An 18,187-nucleotide genomic window follows, 5' to 3' on the forward strand; every position below is an offset into this window, starting at 1 on the left:
ATTTTAGACCCAATGGTACACACAGGTGTTTTTTGTCATAAATTGCTTCCATCACACTGGACGTGCAGCTTCAGCTGAGAGCAATTAATGCAGTTAATAGCAGACAAATCAACAGTCCTCATTAAGCACAAAGAAATCACCCAGAATCAACATGATGCTGCAGCATTCTGTCAGAGCAAGTTGAGATTATGTTTCATTCATGTCATTTTTATTTTAAAATCAGACACTTCTACGGTTCCTTATCTATATATTATAGTCCATCATAGCAACAAATATGGCCAAATTAACCTTAACTTTCTTAATTTCAGGGTTTTCCTTGATTCTTCCACTAGATTAAGTAGACAAAGCATTTTGCCTCCTGCGTGTCTTTCTGTGACCGCATGTTACGTACATTTGAAAAGGCCTCTTGAGCGGCATTTTTGCATGCTTCCCTGGTAAAACAATGCACCTGTGTTTCTAGCTTTAAAAATGATCCAGGAAGGAATTTGGTTGGTCTAAACAAAACTTAGCATCCTTGTGATGATAATCCACCAGTTTCTATATTAAAGTTTATATATAATTACTTGAATTCACCAGAGATTCTTGTAGCATCATAATTGCATCGCTGTGTCTTAGTGTCATTTAGCAATGATTAGTGTGGTACTACCAAGCTGAAGCTGTAACTGTGAACCTTAAATGTACCTACATGGGCAGCGAACATGAAACTTCCAAAATCCAAACTGCCGTATTTATTTAACATAAAAAGTATTAATTGTTTTTCCCCTGTCTGTGTTTTTTCAGCCAATGGGATGACTGATCCTGCAGGTTCCAGTGTGGGTAGCGCCACAAGCCCTAAACTAGAGCCACCTCCTTCGCCACACGCCAACCGCAAGAAACACAGACGGAAAAAGAGCACGGGCATCACGAAGCCAGACGGCTTATCTGCAGGCAACGAAGGTACGGCACAATCACAATGCTACAGTTTCAACATGACCACAACTTCTGAAACAGAAAGGAAATCGTCCATGAGATGCCACACAAGTGGCAAAACATTTACCTTCCAATGGGTACATTTCCATCCACCTGTCTTATGTATATTTTCCACGTCCACTGAAGCTTCTGCTGCACTGAAGAGACTAAAAATAGCAGAAAACATCAGGTCTGTGTGGATCAGTGAGGTGGCTGTAAGGTTCCTCAAACAATACATGAAACAAAGAGAAATGCCATATCTCCATTATGTTTTCAGCACTCTGTTCATGATGTGATTTATGGAAGCTATCTCATTGAGACCTTTTCTCCTGTAATGGTTTAATGGCACCTGATTTAGTTGTGCGATTAGCGCTGAACCAACTATTCGCTTACAGGTAGTGGGTGGAAGGAGCATGCATTTGCACTTTCTTTTGCTGATAATCTGGAAATTGCATTAAATTTGGAAGCCTGGCTAAGGTAGAGATCCAGGTTCATTTTCTGCTGCATGAAAGTGGAGTTTGCACACCCAAATCTGACTGAGTTCTTTGATTATAATTTTCCATGTCGGCAAAGAGTAGTGAAACCCAGAGGTGTTTCAGCTACTTCCTCAGTGGCAAAATTGCTTGTCAGCCAACACAATTAGCACTTTTTGCTGTTTGGAAGCCAGTGAGGGACCATGTTCTTGGAGGTGCACATGCGACTGTGATTGGTCGGTCTGTATGCCTGTCAAAGAGGTGGGTGGGATTTTGGGGGCAGCACAGACCTGAGCATACCAGTCTCCTGGTGTAGCTCCCAACTGACTGGTGAAGGGAAGTGTTTCGTAACTATGTGTATATCAGAAGAGTCATTTCTGAAGCAGGCAAACAGGGTTATTTACTGTGCATTTACTCATTTGTTATTGAATTAAAGATATGCCAACCACAAAGCAGCCACCCTCCACTTTGAATTCAACTTCTCACACTGATCCAGTCACTCTCCAACAAAGAGCGTGTCATCGTCTATATTCTGACTGAATATGCCTGTGCAGTCTGTAAAGGTGTGAAGTTTGGTACCTCTGTGGGGCCCCCTGCACAGTGCACCATCACAGCCCCCCATCTCTTTTACCGTAGTCTGAATGGCCTGATCTCCAGAAGCCGCGGCCCTCCTCAGCAGGGGAGTGGCAGTCGGCTCTCCACCCAATTAATAATGATTCTCCAGCCCAATGATGAATGGAGTACCCTAATTGGATGGCATTGTGAAAACACTGGGACGCATTTCAGAGGCCATAAAACTGATGTCACCAGAGCGGGATGATCAATCAACAAGATTGATACGCTGGATAACAACAACAATGGCATTGACGCCTCCTAAATGGGGCTAAGCATTTATAATCATTATACTTTTTTATCATGGTCTCTGACAGCCGCTCTTTAAAGTCTGAATGGGTCCGTTGACCACATTGTTGTTTAGAGTGAACATCATCAGCACCTCGGGGATAAGTGGTGTGAGATAAGTGGGGCCGTTTTTGTTGTTAGAGTCGTATGTGGCCGCGTCAGAATCCTGGTGAAAGTTCATCTCAGGTCTGATGTTTTTGGAGATTTGGCGCGGTCACTTACAGGCGCTCCGCTCTGTGCAGAAGCTCCCAGCATAGTTTTGAAGTGTAGTGTCCATTACTTCTGTTTTATTTGACATTACTTAGCTCTTAATGGGACTCTCCTGGCTGCGTTACACAGTCCCATTAAAGCCTTGAATGAGTGATGGCTGGCATTATCAAACGTCATCAGATCTCATCAATAAACGCCCTGCCCGGGAATAATTGAAGTCAGATTACCGCTGGACTTTCTGAGGAGGAAATCTAAGAGTAATCAAACTGAAGGAGGCAGATTGTGAATGTTTCTCACGTCATCAAACACGCACATTGTTTTCTATCTCCCTCCTGGTCCTCGGCGAGGTTTTCTATTAGCATCACCTTGTCTGTTCTGCTGAATGCTCTGGAATACAGACGTATCGCTTGAATATTGGATTCACCCAAGTCTGGGATGTGAGTAGTGTCTCCTGTTGAAAGAACAGAAGAGAGGGGAGAAGAACGCGGCGGTGAGGTGGGCTCCTTGAATAAATTGCCATCAGTTTATCTCATTTACGGGGCAATCAGAAGCGTGCAATGCAGGCTGAAATTGAATTTTAGTAGTCGTGAAGCATCATAAATCAAAACAGCGTTGCGCGTCTTAAGGTGAGGAATCATTTTGGTCAACACGGGACGTGTAGGATGCAGGAAGGGGCCTGTAGAAACTGTTGGTGCACCATCATTCCCAAATATGGTGCTATGGTACTTAGTGAGTCTGGCTGCTGAAGCGGAGGAAAATATTACACATATTTTATTACCTCAAGTTCATCACTATTCTTCACACACAGTATATTTACACATATTCACCATTAACTACTTGCTTGTAGCATATTGGTAGTGGCATAGCTAGTAGCACATTTGATCTTTTAGACATTATAAAGCACTTATTAATGCCGAAGTCTGCATGACTTAGACTACCAGGCCATCAAGGAAGAGTTTTCCCTCTATAACCTCCAAATTACTGCTTATTGATAGTAAATAAGGATGTTGTTGGACATAAACTGCAATCTTAATAGCATAACCCTAACCCTTAATAACCCTAACCCCCAGAATAAGGCATTAATAAGTGTTTTACAAAGACTAATGAACAGCCAATGTGCTGCTTATATGCATGCTAACAACTTACTAGTAAATAGTGAATATGTGCATATTAATATATAGAGATCATATTTGAAGTTTTATATTTGCTTTAAAATGCATTTCTTTGCAGTCAGTTATTTCTAATCAATTTGTTTGGATTGTATATGAATTCTCTGTTATGTCTTTGCTGCTCCACAACCAAGAATATGCACAATGGACACAGTCCCTAATATCCTATGCACTGTCAGAGCTGTGTGGTGTAATGAACTTCTCATGTGCTTAAAGAATGATGCAGGATGCATGGCGAGACAACTGACAGCCCCGTAATGTGTTTCCCAGCAGCCGCCTGGCGACGAGCTTTCTCGGTGTGTCGCTCGCCATAAACCCACTGGAAAATCGATGGCCGATAAAGAGTTGTGTTCAGGGGGAGCCCCCTCTGATTAATGCAGACTGTCAGGGAGCATCATTAATGTATTTCTCTTTTAAAGAAAGTGTATCAAATGCTCATTGTTTTGGGGGTTTTAGCTTGTCCAACGTGAGCAGAAAGGGAGGCGCAGGAGCGGAGGGAGATTGCGACGAGAGGCTCCTTCCTGATTCCTCCAGTTTTATGGATGATGATATTTACTTGTGCTAAGGTCACAGAAATCAGGGAGGAAACAAGAGCTAAGTGTTTGCCTGGATTGTGTTAAGTTAGCAGAGGGGGTTTAGTCTCTATCATAAGATTTGATTTGAAGCAATTCTATAGACAGACATGAAAATAAGCCAAATCACATTAAGCTTTACTTGCATTTTTGCACGATTGGATCTTAATTGCAACTGGCCTACAGTTCTAAAAGAAGATAACAGACTACAGGAAGCGTTGCTTGTTACTGCGCTCTATAATGAACTCAAACATGCTGCAGTGTTGTTGTGTGTGGAACAGAAGGGTCAATTCAATTCATTTCATTTGGGTGAAACACATTTTTTTAATCAAATCTACCTTAAATTGATTTATAAAAACCTCTTATTTAATGAACGAGTCAATAATGGATTTTTTAATCTAGTAGTTTTATTTTATGGTTTTAAATTGATTGAATCTAAAGTGGTTTTAAAGGACTCCTCTACTGGAATGTATCAGCAATTAAAGGAATTAAAGGAGGATAGGGAAATTATTTTCACGTGGAGAGAAAGTGAACTCCTAAATTTAAAACAGAATCCAGAAGGAGGGTGCTGGTGTACATTTTTGTCACATAGTAGCTGAGGAATATGCAATCTGTCCTTAAAAAGTCTAACTCATTTGCTCAGTAGCAACAAAATGCTGACATTTACGTATCCTTGTAGCAGGAGGAGCGTAAAACTTGAGATAGATAAAAGATATTTGACTTAAAATACATGTATATATTTACATATTTTAACACATGCATATACGCTTCAACGACTTGAATGGCATGTCGTGCTGCTTAGAAAGACGGAATCAGCTGCTGCAGCTTTGCTCATCTACTAATGTCTTTAAACGAAGACATGAATATGAAGAATGTATCAGAAATCTGTAAATGAGCTAAAAGTTGAACAGTAGTCAGGCTTTGATAGAAAGTCTTCATCAGGGTTGGAGAAGATGGAAGCCGTTGGAAAAGATCGTTCAACGCTTTACCAAAAGCTAAACCAGTTTGCACAGTTTGCACACCAGTTTGCTCACATTACCGTTAACCTGCAGCGACAGTCCGTCAAAACTGTGTTCAGTTATAAATTGTTTGTCCAACTTAATCCAGCATCCTTTTGTCCTGCACCTTAGTAAACGAAGGGTTAATATCCTCTGGAGTCCAGCTGAGGATTAGGAAATGGAGGTTTAACTGCCTGTGCTAATGGTGGGTGTTTATCTCAATACTTTGTTTTGTCACTCCCCGACTCGCTCTCATTTCCGAAAGCTGTCCCTGGAGCCTCCACTCTTGTAATGGCTTAGCTTTCTGAGCGCCACAGTATGGAGGGAAAGGAATAACAAGATTCTCATTTGGGCTCCATACACACTGCCCACAGATACATGTATAATTGGCCCTGTTTTCATTCTGCTCTGTTGTTAAATGCACTAGCTATTAGGGTAGTGGCATTGGTGCTGATTTCATGTGTTTGTTTATTGTTGGAAGGTGTTTTGTGCTCCTTGTTTGTTTGTGCGTGTGCACGGAAAAGTGTGCAGAAGTGTGTGTGTGTGTGTGTGTGTGTGTGTGTGTGTGCGTGCATGCGTGTGTATGTATGTATGTGCGTGTCAGATAGATAAAGAGTGTGCTCTATCTCTCTCTCCCTCCCTGTTCTCTTCTTTCTGAGTTTGGTCGTGGTTCCCCTGGGGCCCCTGTCGCAGTAATGGCCTGCTCCTGATTGCTCTGATACAGGTTAGGAATATTGGCTTTAATGATGTGTAAAATGAGCAAGCAGTGCCTGTGACATTTACAGATGGCACCGCCTTGGCCTGTTCTTCCCAACTGCTCGTTAATTCACAGGAACGGCAAGCACTTCTTTAAGTGACTGCCTGATGCATGCATACGACACCGCACCACACATCCTGCGCACCAAAACAATAGCTCACCTTGTGCACCTCTGCACCCTGTCATCATCGTAGCCAAGTGTTCACACAAATGGCTAAAAAAAAAAAAAAGGAGTCCTCTGGGCTAAGAACTGTTTGCTAAGTCCTTTCTGGAGGTTCGTCACACTGGTCTCTAGAGGTCCTTGAGAGGCTTAGACAGAATAGATGCTGCCTGGTGTATAGATGGCACAGCTGGGCTGAGCATCAAACCCCCGAGGTGCTAATCTGGTCTACAGGTCCTCGACGGTACGTCTGCTGCGCGTACACGGCGATGGAGGAGTCACGGTCTTCAGGTCACCCTCTTTTCTTTCAGGGTCCACTTTGATTTTTAGGTCTTAGGACCTTTTAGAGGCATTAAAATGTGACGTGCAGAAGCCGAACAAGCTTAAAAAGTGGAAGACTCTCTTAATGAACTACAAGCACTCGGATCCTTTACTCGAATAAAGGCATGTAATGAGACTCCATCACAAGTAATGCTGCTGCGTTCAAAAGCCAATACTTAAGTGAACGTGCATTGTATGTGTTATCAGCTAAATGCACTTAAAGTTTCAAATAAAAAATGATTTGATTGTTATGATTGATGCATCAAGTAGCATTTTACTGTTGTAGCTGATTGAGGTGGTACTCCAGTAGTTCCCAACCTAGGGGTCGGGGCCCCTCCAAAGGCTCACAGGATGTTTAGTGAGGAAAGAAAAAAAAACAAAAAAAGTTCTGCTACACAAATTTGTTTTCACTTTTGCTAACTTGGATAGATCGGAGCTTGAAATAATCAAAGGATCACTTCCTAAAAAGGTTGGAAACTGTTGGTTGAATCCTTCTCAGTGATTTGTATTTTATAAGCTCATCATGTTTTTCTTATGTCAAATCTTAACTAGTATCTGTAGTTGTCAGATGAATATACAATACAATGTTTTTCTCTGCTGTGTTTCGGAGCAGAGATGTGAAAGAAATGCTTTTGTATCTTGCAGCGATTATTTATTATTGGCCAAACATTCTGCTTATTAAAGTGTGCCTGCTAGAAGCCATCAAGTATCTGATGAATAACACCTGGAACTGAGCCGTTCAAGAACAGTTTTATGATCCATGTAAATGGTGGACGAAGGTGTGTATCTTTATCTGTTCCTTCCTCTTTGCAGCTCTATGGCCATTACACTCTAATTTCCTTTTTATTATGCCATTTTAATTAAGGAAAATCATATTTCGCTCATTCTTCACAGCTGGCTCCTCCGTTGGCTTTAAATTGTGTTCTTCCTTGTCCGCCCACTGGCAGCGCTGCGTTAATTTATTTCTAATTGGCGAGAACTTGTTGATTGTAGGCTCGCAGGTAGATCTGGTCAGGAGGTTAATGCTTAATGTTAATGTGACAAGGTGATGGTTCCTCCGCTAGCCGTGTGCTAACTGTAGCCATTGAGTAATAACAGATGCCTTAATGACCCTTTTACCAGCTCATCGTGTCAGGTGCCTGTAAGATAGCAGTGATGCCTTTGACACATCGTTCATGCTCAGATTTACTGTCTCGGAGAAGACCACTTTGACCTCAGCATCATGTTCACATGCAGCAGAATTACTCGGGCTTATGGGGCTGAATTGCTGCACCGTGGCCGGCATTAAAAAGTAATATCTGTGTGCTGGAGCTGCATGAAATGACAATACCTGTGTCGCACGTAAAGTGTCCTGCTGCACATCGGCCCTCTGTCTCTTTAGCGGCTGCACTATGTCTCGCCTGTGCATTACTATGCATGGAGAATTAGATTTGTTTTCCCTTGTATACTCATCAGTTTAAGAAACCAGCCGTCCGTTGCTTTTTTAATCTCCATAATGAAAGTGTTTTAATGCCTCCAATTTAATGCCTGGGCAGCCAACAGAATAATTAGCTTTGTTCGGGTTTTTTAAAAAGATGAAAACGCAACAACATTTGAGTCTGGGAACCGCAAATTCTAATCAAATGCATTAGTTATTCTACCTGAAGTTATATTGGACAAGAAAAAAATTGATTTCTACTGTATGTATTCCAATTAATCAAGCCTTTCTGTGTTTTCTGCTCCTGTTCTGTCACCTTTTGATTCCTGTACGTTGCCTGTTTTGATTCCATCAAATAGAGGTTTTTGTATTTTAATCCCCACCAGTGCTTTAAAATGTCCCACCCACATAAAGACTTTTTCACTATAAGCCTAAATAAAGAGGCTCCCAAGCCTTTATTGATTCTCCGTAACCTGTAGTCGATTCCACAAACTAAATCAGATAATTGAAGTCGGTGTCAAGCTAATTGGATTATTGCTTTCCCCCTGAAGAGATGCCCTCCACCGCAGCACAGGGATTGCTACATTAGTGGCGTCCGTCAGACATCTGTCATTTAACCGCACAGGGCGGTGTCTCGCGCCAAGGAGGGTGAATTGATTATAAATAGAAAGTGAAGTAATTTCTTTGATTAGATGATTTGTTTGATAATCTTATCATCATCAGATTGCCATCATTTTAGAACTCATACAGCGTTAATTTAATGTTAAACATCTCCCGCAATGTCGGAAAAGATTACATTGGAAGTATAAATATATTTTGCACATTTAACACATTTCCCTTTTTAATGTAACTTCTATTAACAATTAATGAAAAGGCTGCACAGGAAAAAACATTCCCCTTGTGTCTACTTGCCTCCAGTCCTCCAAACATGCTTTATGCAAATGAGATGACTATTTGCATAGACATAATTAGGTAATTACAAACCATTTGGCTATGAGCTCAAGCATGTGCACAGACCAGAGATGTTACACGAGTCACATTGTACAGTACGGAGTTAATGAATTGCTTCTGAGCAGCAGAGGCATTATAGCATGTGTGGGAACATATGTTGTGTCAGGCCTCTTGTTTGAAAACGACAGGTGACATTTTCATAAATCTTAGTTAAACGCAAAGAGCGGGAAAAAACACCACCCATTAGCTACACGCGTTTTCATTATGTTAAAAACAAAGTCGAAACAAATAGCCAATCCTGAGCTTTGTCCAGTATGCTCTAACAGTTTGCATTGAAATGCATTCAAGTTAAAGTTACTGTCAATATAATTATATAATTAATGTATAATATACAATTTACTCACTCACCAGATCCACAATATTTTATTCTCCTGTGCAATAGTAGTAACACTATTTATTGTTATTTTTAATCTGAAGCCATCTTACGTTGTTCTTTTTCCGCAGCTATTGGGGCAATACATACCTTTTACATATTTTTTAGCTATTTGTCTACATATTTTGTTTTTCTTTTATATAGTCAAATTTCATTTTGCTTGTATAATATGTGAATATATATAGTGTACTTTTTATTTTTTATTTTGTTTTTTTTTTTATGTTCTGTACCTCTGCTGCTATTTTTCTTCCCACTGCTATCACATGCTGCTCTAATGCCCAAATTTCCCAGGCTGGGGATAAATAAAGTTTTATCTTATTTTATCTTATCTTATCTTATCTTATCTTATCTTATCTTATCTTATCTTATCTTATCTTATCTTAACACACCAGGAAAGTAAATAATAGATTATGTAGCTGATGATGAGAATGAGATTTCATTCATGAGTCAAAGCTCCTCAGATTTTTGGATCGTCGGGGAACTCTCCCGATTAATTCGTCAATACAAAAGATGAGCAACTGCTTTCTTTGGTAAAAAGTTGAAGGTAGATGGCTGTGTACATAAAAACACTGAGGTAGAAGCTAACTATGATTCCCAAGATGCATTTCAACCGATCACAGAGCTTAAAATTCTGTTAACGTGCATCAGTAACAGCTGGTGGAAGCTAAAAACGTACAGTAGATTTATAGCAAAAGATAATTTGATCTGCATTTTTTATTAGTTTACTTTCAGTTTCTGGGTAAATGCTGGATTCAATCTGCAACTCTTTTGTTCACATTTGAATTTGCTGCCAGTCCGACTGCCGCCTTTTCCATTTCCAAGCTGAGGCTCTTGGGCATTGTAGTATTTACACACATCTGCCATGCCATAATGGTGGGCAGAGCATAAGGTCTCAGAGAAGAAGAAGACCCCTTTCATTTCTTTCCCTGTTGCTTCTGCACATTTATGAAGTTCGTAGAGCTTTACTTTGTGATACGTGTGAATTAAATGCGCAAGAAATCAAATGATGTTGAATCACAAGAAGCTGACATTGTGTGTTGCTGTTAATTGCTAGTGGCAATGGTCTTTGAAGTCATTTGACAGCAGCAGAAAGGAATTAAAATGTGTCCTAGCATGTATGAGTCGGAGATTGTGAGCCGTCATCAAACAAAACAGCAGCGGCGGGGGGGACACAGGACGTGCCAAGGAATCACTGGAGTGTTGCTGAGTTCACCAGAAGCTCATTCCATCGTGCATCCGTGCATGGATGGGCCTCAATCGCCGAGCTGTGCCGCCGACTTGCAGAGTCAGATTTCACAACCGTCGTGCATGTTGCTTAAGTGCTAACTCGCTGTTTATTTGTGTTTTTCCAGAGCAAGAGGATTCCTTTGAGTTCATCATTGTGTCGTTGACCGGTCAGACGTGGAACTTCGAGGCCTCCACGTACGAGGAGAGGGAGCTGTGGGTCCAAGCCATTGAGAGCCAGATCTTTGCCAGCCTGCAGTCTTGTGAGAGCATAAAGAACAAGGTACAGCGGGCCGTGAGAGATCAGAAAAACCACTGAGCAGGGTTGGCCATTACCATCTAATCACAGCATCGTCATCATCCTACGGCTCTGCTGCTTCATTTGCATTCCTCTTTTAGCCCCTTCTTTCCAACCCACCCTCACCCTCACCCGCCCCTCCTCACCCACTTCAAGCTGTCACATGTGGGAGGCTGTCAGACAGGTGCACCACAGTGTGGGGGAGCTCTTATTAGAACTGACAGACATCAGAGATAGAACACGGCTTGTGTCAGCATACTGGGGAGACACGGCCTCATTTTCATATTCATATTTTCTCTGCCTCAGTCTTTTTCTAAGACTTTGAAAATCCTCTTCCCTCCCGCTCCTCGCCGATTGTCTATGGTTTGAGTTCGGCCGTAATTGTTTGCCTTCTCTTCCTTTCAATAATTAGTTCCCAGTGACTTATTCTCTCCCTCGTTTCTTGCAGTCTCGGTTAGGCAGCCAAAGTGATGCAATGGCCATTCAGTCCATACGAAACGTGAGGGGGAACAGCTTCTGCGTGGACTGTGATGCACCAAGTGAGTATCATTCTTTACCACAACAGCTGATTTCCCATTGATGAAGGCCCTGCGTGGTCAGAAAAAAAGGCTTCATATGAAAAACTCCCCAAACATTTGATTTTGAGTGGTTTTATAAAGGTATTGCATTAAAAACTACAGTAACAGACTACTGTATCTGTAGCTACTGCAACAAAGCTGAACTTAATTGCTTGAAGAAATTAGTGAAATCCTTCCTGTCGGGCTGTGCAGTGCAGCATTTCAACAGGAGAAACTCCACTTAAAGGGTTCAACATCACTTAGAAGAGTTGGTGATGTTTAAGACGTTGAGTCAATCATGCAAAAGTATATTTAGTTGTAAAATGTCATGAAAAATGGATCAGGTTTAGATTTGGGTTCACCACTTGCTTGCTCATTGCCATTATTGCCAGCAGAAAAGCCAAATGAGGGCAATTAAGTGGATCTTAAGTTGGATAAACAGCAACCACAGTGTGCAATTGTCTGCAACACCTTTCCTTTATGGGAAAAATGTCTTCAAGCAAAGCTCCCTCTGTGTTATTCCCTATTTTTATTCCCACTGTTTTCTCATGAGAAGAAAAAACACCAATTTAACTACTTGAGAAAGTGACGTCAATAACTAATAATAATAATGAATAAACAATAAATAACTCAGATTTTCCTGTGGTACCTCATATTTCTCAGTGACTTTATTGGACATGATAGCCTGCTTTATCATTATCATGCCTACTGTAACTTACGGTGTAAGCATAGTATGGTGTCAGTATAATGAGGACTGTTTGATGTTTTTATTCTGTTGTTCTGGTTAAGATTGCATTTATTTTTACCAGCTCAGTCTGCGCATCTTAGATATGGCTGTAACACCTAGTAACGCATTCGTCAAACTTGCACATAACCAGTGAAACATGATACCACACCCGCAGCATATCTTAAAACAATCGTGAAAATTGAATAATACAATAATCCTCCTCTTGTAGAGAGTTTGAAGCAAAAATCCTTAAAATAAAAGTTCTTTTTCCAGAGGATAGGATGTAGAGTTCCTTTTCTCAAAGAGGTTACTGCGATTAAAGAATCATGAGATCATAAATCTCCCGCTCAGTCTCGTTCATGTAGCTTCTCTCTCTTAATGGTTTCTTCTTCTCTATCGCGCAGACCCAGACTGGGCCAGTCTGAACCTGGGCGCCTTGATGTGCATCGAGTGCTCCGGGATCCACAGAAACTTGGGCACCCACCTGTCTCGTGTGCGCTCCCTGGACCTGGACGACTGGCCGGTGGAGCTCAGCATGGTGATGACGGCCATCGGTAACACGATGGCCAACAGCGTGTGGGAGGGCGCTTTGGAGGGCTACACCAAGCCGGGGAGCGACAGCACCAGGTTAGCATCCTTCTGCAAATAAAGGTGCTGCTTAATGAAGCATGACGAGATTATGGAATGAGAAGGCAGCCCCGTCTTCTCTCCATTAGCTGCCGTTTATTGGCCACCCACATTACAGCACAGGCGGTTCACACCACAAAACGCTCCATAAGAAGCACCGGGGGTCCATAAATGTCAGTCTGCTGAGCCAAGAGCACAGTATGTATTGTTTGAGCGTCGGCCCGTCCTGTGTACACACTGATCACAATGCCTCTGTTTTAGTTGAGTCATCTATATGCCTCATGTCTTCATTCCAGGACGTAATATCTAATATTTGCAGCAGAGTGTCTGTTATCTTGTACGTCCGTCGCTCTTCTGACTCGGCTCGAAAAACCATAATTCATGGAGGGAGTGTGGCGTGTGACATCATTTCGCACTTACCTGATAAATGCCCGGACTAGCACCAGATCCATCAAGTTTGTCACTCGACATGTAAGCGCTAATCAGGAAAAGACCTTTTAATGTAAACCACATCTGACGCCAGCCCAAGCTCTGCGTTCCTGCTGGATGTCAGCGTACACAGATGAGTTTAATATAAGCAGGAATGTGGGATCGTTTTGAACTTATTCAACTTATTTAGAGTTTTTCACTCTTGGAGGCTAACAAGTAGCGTTCCATCTTTTCAACGTGTGTCTCTTAAATTATACTTTGCCACTCACCCCGTGCTGCCCTGCCCCAACTTACCCCAATGACTATCTGTTCCCTTCTCCTCTGAGGTACCCAGATCTGGTAGGAGGATTGTTTATCTCTTGGTGACAGGTGAGACCTAGCGTCCCAGTCTGACTAATGACCTGCTGTGTGGCTGTGCAGGTAATTAAGCACACCATTATGGCTAAACCCCACCCCAAGAGCCAGGCCCTCGGGCCCCAAGCTGCCGTGTCACATATCCATCACACAGGGCCGGGTCATCACTCTGTCTGTCACAGCAAAGACTGTCTGTAGGGTCTCCCTGGTGGCATTAGACTGTTTTAACTTCACAGCTTTATAACTTTGTTGCAAAAAGTGACAGACCAACAGAAACACGGTTGTTTTTTAGGACTGCTGCTGCTGCTTCTGCCGTTGCTGTTGTGGCTAAAAAAGAATACAAATATAATATAAATATAATCTGCAGGCTTTGGACCATGTTGTGTTGCTGGCAAATTATTAATGCCACATAGATTAAGTTGATGTGCTTTGATAGCAGCAAATATATTAGCAGGTTAAAAGGTGAGCCACAAAGCAAGTTATTTTAATCCAGTGGATTGTGCAGCCTTAGTGCAAGTACTACATGCATCCTCTGAGTGCTCTCTTCTTCTTATATTGTAAATTTACACTAGTGCTGAAACATTTATGGGATTGATAGAATACAATGCAACTTTACTGTCCACCAGAGGGGAAACATGTAAACTGTACAACATGTAAAATAACATGCAGTGCACGGATCGCTGATGAAACATGGGGCGCTCAGAACCAATGGTATGAGTTGATACAATCACAAAAAAATACAATCATCAATGTGATTAATCATTGTCAGTGTGAGGATTGATGAAGTAAATCAAGTCACAGGAAGATGTTGCTTTGGGCTCTGGGAGCTGGAGGTAGGTATTTTGGAACATTTTCAGAATCAGGTTTTGTGCCGAGTACTTTTTCACATACGAGGAATTTGCTTTGGTTATTTTAGCGCATAACCATGAACATAGGTGGTAGAAAACATCATGAAAGATAAAAAGCAAGTACCGCAAGTCAAGAAGCACAACTATAGAAAATTGACAATAAAATGTGAAGAAATACTGTAAAAACATGTACAACATGAGTGTTATTTAAAAGAGCTGTGCAGTTTTGTGCAGTGTCGTGAAAACATCAGTTTCAGGCCTAATTTCACCATGGCCAATACTTGTAGCAAATACATAGGCCTTTTTTTTTGTCAATGGAGAACTTTCAACACACTCTTCAGCACCAAACCACTACTGGTCATACAGTATACTGTCAGAGGCCTTTTCATGTACACATACTGGGACCACAGTAGCATACTGGCTCTTTATTAGTCGTTATAAAGCACTTAGTGATGCATTATTCTGGAGATTAAGGTTATTAAAATCGTAATTCATGTACAACAACTTCCTAATTTATTATCAATAAACAGTAATTAGGAGGTTATTGAGGGAAAATTCTTAGTTAATGGCCTAGTAGTTGTAGAATATGGTCATGCAGAATAAGAGCTTAATAATGATTAATGAAAAGCTAGTATGCTACTAATATGCATTGAAAATAAGCAGCTAGTTAATGGTGCATATGTGTACCTTACTAAAGTCTTAGCAGATGTTCATTTGAAATGCTGTTTCAAACAGCTCTTCATTGTGTTTTCACTCGGCTGGTAGTCTCAGGCCTCGTCCTCTTGAATCCATCCTGCGCTCTCCGGCCAGTTCAGAACTGAATGATGGCCTACAGTTATTTATTGAATGGTATCTGTGCTAAAGCGCTCCGCTGTGGACTTGATGAAAGATTATTGATGTTGATTCCTCTCCCTACCACTGTCAGTCCCACGTCGCCTCGAGCAGGAAGGTTCTTCATTGTCTTAAAAAATCCGATCTTATCCCGCAGCGGCGTCTCCATTAGTTTTCACTGTCAAACAATAAATCTCATTTGCAGCAGAACTAATCTTCAGACAAAAAACAGCAGTTGTAAATATCATACATGGCCACTGGTTATTGAGGTGCTGATTATTTTTTAGCTAATAGAACAATGTACCCTTGTGGGGTAAACGTCAGTATCAAATTATTTTTTGCTTTATCACAAATGATGAATGATAACCAGCTTCATGGGATGCAGTTTTTTTTTTCCTCCTTTCTTTTAACGCCATAAATCCTGGCCTGACTCTGTCTGCATGCACTCCTCTTAACTTGAGCACATATGAGGGGATTTTAATTGTGTCACGTCGGTGACATGTAGCAGCTTTGTGATGGCACCCTGGCAGGCAGTGTATGGCTCCCGAGTCCCACTAAACATTAGTGACACCTAATCTAAACGATTCAGTAACTACCTGAATATCAGCTCACTGTCTGATTGAATGTCTCCTGCAAGACTAGTTTTACCCCTTGCATTTTTGAGATTTAACTTAAAAGCATTCATCCACAAGATTGGTTTAGCTTATGATATTCTTGATCGAAAGAACACAGCATATAGATTTGTGGTGCGCAGAGCCGCAGAGCAGCACTAGAAATTACTGGTGTACATCAGACTGATTACAGGCATCAGGGGAAGCATGTTTACATCTATGCATATTTGCATGTATGTCACCTGTTTTTAGATGTAGAAGAATGCATGGTACCATTTTCTAATATGGTGCTCTTTATAAAATTTAGTTGTAACTAATGGCTTTGTTAATGTGCCAGAAATTGTTTGCTAATGATTTTTATATCAGTTATAAGCCATTAATAGGTGCAAATTCTGGCTTGCCAGGTGGTAAAAAATCCCTTTGGCTGGTGTCATACCTTTCTTTTTGGTATTATTGCATTTATAAATGTTGTTCATGCATTAATAAATGCTTATGTGTTCTAATAAGCCCCCAGGCCTGCAGTTTCAAAGGTTAATAAGTCATTAATAAAGGCTTTTCATCATGAAGAGTGCAGTTATAAGTGTTAATATTTTGTTAAAAATGGATTGATTTGGGTCCTGATCGTCTGCAGCCCCTTTCCAGAAGGTAAGAAGTCAGATATTTCAGAGTGATTTTTCACAAGCAGGCAAGTTGTTTTTAATTCATGGCTTATAACTGATTTATTAATGAGCCATTTGTTACAATTTATAACCCATTCATAAAGGCCTAATTAAAAAGCACCACAGGATGCATTAAAGTGGAAGTCAGACCAGGCTAGGTTACAGTCCGTGATAATAAATTTGTGCGAGCCCTGCAATCGTGGCTGATCTCTGCAGTCAGCATGTTGGAGGGGAGTTGTTCTTTTAATTAGCGCCTGGGAGTCGTTGTGTTTTGCACGTCACCTCTAATTGCTTGGCGTGTTCGTGATAGAAAACACCGCAGAATATTTTGACGGATACTGTGGGGGAGGTCCAGCAGCTAACTTTAACCTCCTCATCGAGTGGCACACACACACACACACACAGACACCAGTTCTCATTTGGGGGAGATGTCCTGGAGCGTGGACGGATGTGGACGGCTATCCCTCACTGACGCGGGCCTCTCACTGTCACCCTCTGTAGGCTCCGCGCCGCCCTCGGCCACAGGCAGGTAATAGCTCTGATGAGAGCCCTCCACTTTGTTTCAGAAATAATTTGCCACTCCTGCCGCCTGCAGGGGCCGCACGGTAATAAAAATGAATCACACCACTAACCTCTCCAAACCTGGCCCCACTGCTTCTTTTTAACCCCTTCTGCCCCGGCGGTGGCATCTTGGCTCGTCCTCCCGAGCCGTTTGCGTGTTTACAGCATCGGCGCTGTGGCCATTAGATTCCTGATCTAGGATTCGTCCACAGCGGCCTCTGTCCTCTGTGTTAGTCCCCAAAACACAGAGCGAAGCTTCCGGGCTACTCACAGGTTAGGAGTGCCGGAACGCCAACTCTCAAAAGAGCTTTTAGAATAGCCGGCCTTGCCATGAGCTCCGGTGGAGGAAGAGTAATTAATTAAGACAAATGAATGGCTGGGTCTTCCCGTGTACTCTCTCTCTCTCCCTCTCTCTCTCTCTCTCTCTCTCTCTCTCTCTCTCTCTCTCTCTCTCTCTCTCTCTCTCTCTCTCTCTCTCCCTCCCTCTCTAAATGAAACCCACAGGTCAGTAATTAGCCCTGTGTGGGAGAAGTGGTACCACAGTCACTAATTGCCCACATGCCACCGGGTTTTCAGAGCCAGGTAGATGTAGAGCACTGATTCATGATGATGCAGCCTACTTAACCATCCAATTTAGTTGCAATATTGTTAGCATTACAAAATCTTAACAAAACGTGCTTGTGTGGTGACGAGGAAACAAAAAACGGATCCAAGACAGTCGCTTCATGCGGCCGGCATTTTGAGACGTGTGCGTACGTGAAGCGGCCTGCATGCATAAGAGGGGCATGTGTTATCGTCCCCTCAGCTTTGTATGAGAGGCGAGGGTTCAGCAGGGGTTAACAGCATGAGCATTTAAGGGTGTTAGTCTTGCTGGCACAAAAACACAGCCACTCCATCACGAGGAGTCTGACAACCTCATTAATGTCACAATATATTCAACTCATCCCTCTGCCTGCCTACGGCACCCAGATGCTCTCCTGTTGGCCTCTCTATAGAGCTCCACACAACAACCTTTTGAATTCTGGTCATCTGTTCAGGCCGCGCTCTGGAAGCAAGGAAAGTGGCTATTGCACTTGTTAAAATATTTGTCTTAATTCTTCTGCAGCTGTTCTTCTCAGAGTGGGGCATACCATGTCTACACTGTACCCGGTG

The 18,187-nt window shown here is 42.0% G+C and overlaps 1 protein-coding gene across 3 annotated transcripts in view; it reads left to right on the plus strand.

Annotated features, from left to right (window-relative positions):
- The window catches only part of agap3 (ArfGAP with GTPase domain, ankyrin repeat and PH domain 3), a 114,415-nt gene that overhangs the window by 86,959 nt on the left and 9,269 nt on the right, over positions 1 to 18,187 (plus strand). For all 3 annotated transcript variants that reach the window (XM_041948285.1, XM_041948286.1, XM_041948284.1), the window contains exons 13-16: positions 781 to 936; positions 10,662 to 10,816; positions 11,280 to 11,370; positions 12,520 to 12,742. In XM_041948285.1, the coding sequence (XP_041804219.1) occupies positions 781 to 936; positions 10,662 to 10,816; positions 11,280 to 11,370; positions 12,520 to 12,742 (625 nt within the window). The remainder of the gene's footprint in view (positions 1 to 780; positions 937 to 10,661; positions 10,817 to 11,279; positions 11,371 to 12,519; positions 12,743 to 18,187) is intronic.

Source organism: Chelmon rostratus, chromosome 12 (assembly GCF_017976325.1).
Source record: "Chelmon rostratus isolate fCheRos1 chromosome 12, fCheRos1.pri, whole genome shotgun sequence".
NCBI classification, from domain to species: domain Eukaryota; kingdom Metazoa; phylum Chordata; class Actinopteri; order Chaetodontiformes; family Chaetodontidae; genus Chelmon; species Chelmon rostratus.